Consider the following 8,596-nt stretch of genomic DNA (forward strand, 5'->3'; position numbering starts at 1 on the left):
AAGCTATGTGGATTCATGAATATGAGATGAAGAATCCATTCAAGGAGCTTCCCTTAAAGGAATAGAACAAAGAGGTCGGCATTGTCTCATAAAATTGGTTAGATGTTTTTCAATTCATTGCCTTTTGGCGTCCTAGAAAGTGATTCCTGTTTTTATTTTCAGGGCTGTTGCTTCCTCCTCTTCTCTTCTTTGCCTTTTCCCCTTTACTGGCAAGAGTGAGGTTTTAGTGCTGCCAGTAAAATAATAATATGAACTCATAAAACCAACATTGTGTAAATAAAGCTGAATTTCATGGGACAGAAAAAAAAAAAAAACTGGATGGGAGCCAGGAAAATTCCTAAAAAAGACAAAATGCCTAGCAGTCTGAAATAAAGGTAGCAGTCTCTACCCCAGAGAAAGGGTAAGAAAGAAGAGAAAGAGGAAGATGTAGGATTGGTGAAGAAATACATTCACTTTATTTGTTGTTGTTCAGATGCTAAGTTGTGTCCGACTCTCTGTGACCCTGTGGATTGCACACACCAGGGTTCCCTGTCCTTCACTATCTCCCAGAGTTTGCTCAAATTCATGTCCATTGAGTATGTGATACTGTCCAACCAATTCATTCTCTGCCACCCCCTTCTCCTTTTGCCTTCAATCTTCCCCAACATCAGGGTCTTTTCCAATGAGTCAGCTCTTTGCATTAGGTGACCAAAGTATTGAAGCTTTAGCATCAGTCCTTAATACTGTACCATTATTTTAGTCACAGAAATGCTGCAGAAAAGCAATAACTCTTTTGGCATATGTCCCAGCACAAGTTTTTCTGAGGAACTTCTTCCCTAGTAATTCCTGGCAGCTCTGCCAACCTTCCCCGAGTCAAATTCTCTCCTTGAATTCTGAGCTTGTCCTCAGTGTTTTTCACGAGGCTCTGCAAACAAAGGCACTCCTGAGTGTCCATAAAAAAGTCAGTCCAATGAGAAAGCATATCACTTGGTCTTCTCTAGTGCCAATCGGCTATCTAAACAAATGTCCATATAAGAAGAGCCACTGATTAAATTTGTGATCTAAAAACACACTTTATTCATGACAGCAGAGATTATATCTCCATTTTTTGTCCCTGTATTTCCAGCTTAGAGTTGCTGCTACTGCTGCTGCTAAGTCACTTCAGTCATGTCCGACTCTGTGCGACCCCATAGATGGCAGCCCACTAGGGTCCTCTGTCCCTGGGATTCTCCAGGCAAGAATACTGGAGTGGGTTGCCATTTCTTTCTCCAATGCATGAAAGTGAAAAGTGAAAGGGAAGTCGCTCAGTCGTGCCCGACTCTTAGTGACCGCATGGACTGCAGCCTACCAGGCTCCTCCGTCCATGGGATTTTCCAGGCAACAGTACTGGAGTGGGGTGCCATTGCCTTCTCCGAAATAAATGCTCAATAAATTTGTGAGATGGATTGATGGATGGATGACTAAAACCTTGAGGCTACTTCTGGTTCTGAAAGGTGTGGCCTTCCTTGTCTTCTCCTCCTGAGACAGGTAGAATAGGAGATCTTGTATTTCTGTTGCCTGGATTATACCACACTGCCAATCTCACATGAGAAAATTCCCATACAATCTAAATAAAAACTGGTAATCCTATCACTGCCTTTCTCAGAGCTTGGTTTTCACTTCTGGGAGTGTCCTCAAATATTCTCTTCACTGAAAAATATTTCTCTTGAGTAATTAGGGGGAAATAACTATATAAATGTTTTTCATTTGGATTTCAAAAATCCAAATGTAAGTTAAAACTTCATGTGGTCTGGTCTTTACAAGACATCCAAATTTTAAAAATGCAAACTAGCAGCCAACATTAATTAAATACAATTTTAATATTTTTTGCCAGTTCTCAATCCTTTACAACCTTAAACAATACTATTCATAACCAAAGCCATTCTGATTTGTCTGTTTTCATGTCTTATTTTCAATATGTCTCACATCCTACAGCTGTCTCAAAGCTTTTCTCTCTATAATTCAATCTCTTCCTTAAACTCCCCCATCCAGCAAACGAAGCCTACAAAGCTCTTCCTCGTTTCTCCCCCTCCACTTTTTTCTACCCCTATTTTTTTCTCTCTCTCATAAGTCAATCTTGGCCTTTTCCCATACAAAAGCTCCATCAAGTTAGTCCAAATCCTCTTTATAAGGATACATGACTGGAGTTGACACATACAGAATTGTCTTTGAGACAATTTAGATAGCCAGTTGGCACTAGAAAAGACCAAGTGATACGGGAGGAAAGAAATAGAAGGGCTCTGAATTCTCACACACGCATGAATGCTAATCATTTACGAATCCTACATAAATGGAATTGAGCATAGGAGAACTCAGGCAGAGATGGAAACAGTGAAAGGAAAGATGAGAGACTTATGAGGGACAGTTTCCAAAAGGAAGTGTTAGCCTTACAAAACCCAAAACAAGTCTGATGCTACTCCCAGAGGAAAACTTGCAGTCTTTCAGCGTCATCTGTGTATGTTCTATTGAGAATGAACACCTTGGTTCTGGTTAAAACAGCTAAAGATGTTGACAGTTGTGCCAGGAAGAGTTAGGATCAACTGCAAACTAATATGGGCTGTAAAATGTAATGTTTTTCCCTAACTTCCTGTTTTTCCTGAGAAGAAAATAATAAATCCTTTATTTAAAAAAAAAAAAAAAGGACAATAAAAAGAGATGCATAAACGTTTAGGAAACCCAGTGGAGGCTGTGTTTAAAATGACTTGTGAAAAAAAGGTGAAGCTTAAATTGGGCTTCCCTGGTGGCTCAGAGGTTAAAGTGTCTGCCTGCAATTCGGGAGATCTGGGTACGATCCCTGGGTCGGGAAGATCCCCTGGAGAAGGAAATGACAACCCACTCTAGTGTTCTTGCCTGGAGAATCCCATGGACGGAAGAGCCTGGTGGGCTACAGTCCACAGGGTCACAAAGAGTTGGACATGACTGAGCGACTTCACTTCACTTTAAATTGGAAAGAAAAATATAAGATTTTCAAGTTTGGATTTAGAGAATGGAAAAATAAATAATTATGAGATCAGAAAGCCGACAGAGCATAACTGCTCTCTGCATTTGGGAGTAGAGGGGATTGTTAGAATCAACTGGAAAAAGATGGAGCTAGTGTACATCATAAAGCATGTTTGTAGCTGGAGAAGAGAGAATCTGTAAAAGTGAAAGTGTTAGTCCCTCAGTCATGTCTGACTTTTGCGACCCCATGGACAGTAGCCCACCAGGCTCCTCTGTCCTTGGGATTCTCCAGGCCCTGGAGTAGGTAGCCATTCCCTTCTCCAGGGGGTCTTCCTGACCCAGGGATCAAACCCAGGATTCCTGCATTGTAGGCAGATTCTTTACCGTCTGAGCTACCAGGGAAGTCCACCCCAATAAGGCAAAAACAGTGAGGTAAAAGGCTCTGTCTAGCTGTTCATCATTGCTCCTAGAAATTAATCTTCATTGAAAAGTATACCCACTCACCCCATTGCAGCCCCTTTTGCTCTTCCAGCCCAAGTTAGAGGTTCTGCAACTTTAGCTCTTCCACATCTGCTGTTCTGTGACACAAGTCTATTTTTCTGTTGAGAAGACTCTTGGGTACCCAGGCAACAGGGACACATCTGATAGAAAAGGTTTTCTGATTGTCCAAGAGGATAAAAAAATAAAAGATCTTTGTCTACAAGACAACCAGAGACACCAAATTGCAATCGAAGGATTGCAATAAGAAATAGAGATATAGAGCTTCTGATTCTGATGGAGGTGTGTGTTTATGGAGGTGTGTGTTTGTGAAGGTGTGTGTTTGTGAAAATCTGTCTTGGAGGATACAGGACAGCTCAAGAGCAAAGTGAATAATAAGAAGGTTCTTACCTCCTTAGGGACTGTCTTGTTTGTCTCTAGGTCCCCACATCACCTAGCAGGTACCTTGCATCTCATCTGCCACTCACTAAAAGCGTATTGAATTATTTCATTATCAAGACAATGCCTTCAGACAATGTGAGGTGGGTATCCTTGCTGCACTTTAGATGAGTGATAGCCAGCCTAATAGGACATCAGTGTGCAGGTCTGCACTCAAGTCACAAAACTGGATGGGCAAGTTGCTACTGAGCCAATGGAGGAAACAGAAGCCAGGGGGTCCTTGGCCATCCCCGTCCTGCTGAGCACTTGGAAAAACTGCGAAAGGGGTATATCACCAGGCGAACACCCAAGTGGTTAGGATTAACAGTTCAGCCCTACTAGGAAAATAATTCTAAATTAGAACCAGCACAGAAAGTGAAGTCCTTTCTCCCCCAGAACCTCTCATCCATCCATCAGGGGAGTGAAGAGAACACTATGGCTTTGTGTATGGACCAAACCTGAAAGACCCAAAGTCAAGGCCAGGGAGGGCAGACCAGAGAAGGAATTAGAAAGGCAAACACGTGTTTGTGGCAACTCCCTTCTCTGTGGACCTGAGCCCAGGTCTGACCCAAACATAGGGCAGCCACAACTTGTGTACCAGGGCAGTATCCTGCCATACAAGTCAGGTCCAGGAGTGAGGGAAAACTGCCCACCCGGAGTAGATAATATCTGGAAGGAATGAGTATTTGGGAAAAGTCCCAGTGCTCATTGAATGCCAACCAGTCTCCACCTTCTCCGGCCCCCTCCCACTGGTTCCACCCCTTTCAGCTGCTCTGATTCTTATAAAAACCCCACAGCCTTTCACCAACAGCCTGTAGTTGTCTCTCCCCACTGCTGCTCCAGGAGACGGTGCGAGTGACCCGGAGACACCATGAAGAGCCTGCTCCTTCTCTCCATCCTGGCTGCCTTGGCCGTGGCAGCTCTGTGTTATGGTGAGAACTTTCTCCTGCTCTCTCTCTGTTTTTGTTTTTTTCTTTTCTGCCTCTGACTTCAGTTTTCATGGATTTTTTCCTCTCCCTCCTTCTCTTCTTTCCTTTTTGCTCTTATAATCTTAGAGGACCATGAATTTGACATTTCCCAAGTCCTTTGAGCACTGATCTGCTCCATCAAGTCTTTTTTTTTTTTTTTCATCATATTTTTTACCTCTTCAATATCCAGACTTTTGTATGTAACTTAACAGACAAGTTCTTTCTATGGTAAGTTGCTCTATACCTGGAAACTTTGCTATTTCAGGGGAAAAAAAAAAAAGATATCAACTCTCCAGCCCCTAAGCTCTCATTTAAACAAATAAGGATGTTTATTTTGACTTTGGTTACAATTGGTTAAGGGTACTGGTTGAATCACTTACCTTTAAGAAAACCAGTTTTCACTCGAAGTGATATGTATGGCCTTGTTTAGGAGAAGAACAATCTCATGAAGTTAACATTTTTAGTGAATGAATTAAAAAAAAAAGTTTTACATTTAAAGAATCTCAGAGAAAAATCACTTTCTTAGTTTCTATTGTTAAAAGACCAATTTTGCCTGGTTCTCTGTGTTGTTAAATATATGTGTGTCTGTTCAAAGCTAATGAAAAGAAATCTCAGGCAACATGATTTAGGTCATTCAGTCTTATGGTTCAATTATGTGGATATTCTAGGTTTCCTTGAGCCTCAATTATATTAACAGCTATCTGTAGTTTACTCCTTAGTCTTGAAATTATTCGCCAGTTTTCTGTATCAGAGTATTTGGTTTTTCACCTTCTTTTTAACTTTTCAAGCACACTCATATGCTTATAACTATGAGTTTCTTATTGCCAAATTTACCTGCTTTGCCTAGGAGAATGGGAGAAAGAAGAAATCTTTTCCTTCGGCATCGTCTCAGTTCTTTCTCTGACCTGGCATCGTGCCCAATGTGAGATGTCAGCTGAAGCCAGTGGTTTCTGTGGCTGTCAGTTTAACACAGGTTCTTAAGAGGCTTTCAGAACCTCTTAGGAACCTGTCGTGGAGAAGCCGGGCCAAGCCATCTGCCCAGCCTGCCTGGAGAGTCTTGCCTGTCTCCTCAGTGTTATGTCCCTTCCTTGATTTCAGGTCCCAAATTAAATCAAGGAAGGCTCCCTGGAGACTTACATGCAGCACTTAAATTGTCTTACTTTACCAGCCTAAAGACTTCATAGCTCTTAGAAAATTTTAGCTTAAACCAGGGCCCCTGGCTCCTTTAACACCAGAAAAACTAAAGAGTAGACGTATCCCAGCAAGAACAGAGCTAGAGAAACAGCTCATAAATCCTAAATGCCTGAAATTTGTAATAACCACACTGCCAAATATACTCCTCCCATCTTTTTGACTCTTCCCTTCCCTTCCTTCCCTATATTTAAACTCCTGTGGTCTGTAAAAAGTAACAATAAAATGAATCTTTTTTTTTTTATTCCAGAATCTCATGAAAGCCTGGAATCCTATGAAATCAGTAAGTAAATATTTGAATTCCTTATTGGAATCTCAGGTATTGAAGAATCTCCTAATTCTTAAAAAGACAAAATGATAATACCCATAACAGAGAGGAAAAAGAGGATATCTTTTGGAAAAGTAAAGTAAATTTTAAAAGTCAATGACTATAAAAAAAATCACCAGATGAGCAATTTTTAAATTTGTAAGATGGCAAGTATGCTTTCGACATACTTACGAACCATAAAATCTCATTTGGAAATTTCAAGTTGGCACCACAACAACCACACAGATGGAAAATGAGGACTAGTGACAAATGACAAAGTACAGGCTTGGCGGCCAAGTCAGCTGGGAGACCACACACATCAGCATTCTGCTGGACACTATTGAATATAAATATAAATACTTATAAAGACTGAGTAGAGAAATAAACACCATGCTTATCTTTAATGTGTTTATGGTTTTATGATGTTTAAACTGTTCATTTACTGAAAATCTAAAATTATGTTTTAAGGCCTCAGGACAAAGAGGATTTCTCCTTATAGGAATGAAAAATACACTCGAGTGGAAATACCAAAATCGAGAAAGGCAAAATGATGACCCAAAGCAAAATAAACAAGCAAGGTCTATAGTAGCCTGTGTGCCAAGTCTCTAGTAACCCACATGTAGGTTATTAATTTCTTTGGATCAGGCAGTTTATGAAATTTGCTTTATCTCCCCCTTTACTCTTCATAGTTATGAAACTATGAAACTAATTTTCATAGTTACATGAAATACACAAATGAATGAGTGAGTTTTCAAATATATTTGTGTCAGAGAATACTCACAGAAATATTATCAATGACCGATTGCCTAAAACTCCACCTATTTTCTGTTTTAAGATCCCTTCATTAACAGGAGAAACGCTAACAGCTTTATATCACCACAGCAGAGATGGAGAGCGAAAGCCCAAGAGAGGTAGGTGATGACACGTGATGGGGTAGATCATTATTCCCAGATCTGAATGGAGGGAGAAATGGATTTTTTTTTTCGATAATATGTATTATTTCTAAGCATATTCCAAAATCAAAGAATTTAAAAACAATGTAGAAAACCAAGTGAATTTCTAGAAGACTATTTTGTGAAAGGCCCAGAAAGGAAAGGGAGGGAGGAGGTAAAGGAGGAAAGACAGAAAATTTCTGTTTTTATTGAAAAAGAAAATTCCCCCTCTTTCACCTTTCCTCCTTGTTCTGTAAATATCTCTTCATCTTGGGGGAATCCCTGGTGGCTCAGACTGTAAAGAATCCACCTGCAGTGAAGGAGACCTGGGTTCGATTCCTGAGTCAGGAAGATCCCCTGGAGAAGGGAATGGCTACCCACTCCAGTATTCTTGCCTGGAAAATTCCATGGACAGAGGAACCTGGCTGGCTACAGTGCATGGGGTCACAAAGAGACACACCCGATCCACTAACACTATGGGATCTCTCTACGGTATTTTCGCATTCTTTTTTTCTTACTTCTCCACTTCCTTTACGCCTCTCAGTTTTGGCTTTTTTTTTTTTCTCACTTTCTAGAATCCGAGAACTCAACAAGCCTCAATACGAGCTCAACCGGGAAGCTTGTGATGACTTCAAACTTTGCGAACGCTATGCCATGATGTACGGATACAATGCTGCCTACGACCGTTATTTCCGGCAGCGCCGAGGGGCCAAATGAGACTGGACAAAAGTCTCTTTCCAGAGCCTGATGCCTGGTTTTGTATTCCCTTGCAGTAGCATTACTGAACTATATAGAAACATACGAATCGCTTAATTGTTCCTTAAACGTTCTTGTCTGGCTGCATCCCTCTTTCCTGCCCACAGGTTGAAAAGTAATGAAAATGAAGCGAAGTGAAGGTCAAGGGGGAGTTAAGATGTGTGATTCTTCCATAATAAACTTCTGGTTGGATACTTACATTTTGAGTCTGATTTCTTCTGGGAGAATACTGAGATATTTCAATCAAGGCCCACCTAGCCCAGAACAGGAGATTCTGTTAACCCTGTTCTAATGCTGATTCAGTGCACAGGAAAACTAACCTTAGAAGACACTTGCCCGGCTGTAGTTTGTCTAGATTCTCTCTACCTTGGGATCAGTGAATGGCTGCTTCTTATTATGTGTTTTCCAGGATTTTCAAATATCATAGATGATCGACCATATGATTTTCCTGCTCCCAAAATTTAAATGGCTCCTAAATTCCTTCTGTGTGGATTCTAGATTCTGTACCCTGGCTCATTGCCCTTATCTGAATATTATCATATCCTAAGAGGCTATGGTTTTGACTCTTA

The 8,596-nt window shown here is 40.8% G+C and overlaps 1 protein-coding gene across 1 annotated transcript; it reads left to right on the plus strand.

Annotated features, from left to right (window-relative positions):
- The first annotated feature begins 4,668 nt into the window (after positions 1–4,668).
- Positions 4,669–8,225, plus strand: MGP (matrix Gla protein). Its single transcript, XM_061417752.1, has 4 exons — positions 4,669–4,805; positions 6,283–6,315; positions 7,175–7,250; positions 7,847–8,225. Exons 1-4 carry the CDS (start codon positions 4,745–4,747, stop codon positions 7,986–7,988), a joined length of 312 nt encoding a protein of 103 aa, XP_061273736.1. The 5' UTR covers positions 4,669–4,744; the 3' UTR covers positions 7,989–8,225.
- Positions 8,226–8,596: the final 371 nt, after the last annotated feature.

Source organism: Bos javanicus, chromosome 5 (assembly GCF_032452875.1).
Source record: "Bos javanicus breed banteng chromosome 5, ARS-OSU_banteng_1.0, whole genome shotgun sequence".
NCBI lineage: Eukaryota > Metazoa > Chordata > Mammalia > Artiodactyla > Bovidae > Bos > Bos javanicus.

Excerpts from the sequence above, each read along its gene's own strand:
- MGP (XM_061417752.1), top strand. The coding sequence starts at position 4,745 with ATGAAGAGCCTGCTCCTTCTCTCCATCCTGGCTGCCTTGGCCGTGGCA. Across the intron at positions 4,806-6,282 it reads CGTGGCAGCTCTGTGTTATG|AATCTCATGAAAGCCTGGAA; the intron begins GTGAGAACTTTC and ends TTTTTATTCCAG. Across the intron at positions 6,316-7,174 it reads CCTGGAATCCTATGAAATCA|ATCCCTTCATTAACAGGAGA; the intron begins GTAAGTAAATAT and ends TTCTGTTTTAAG.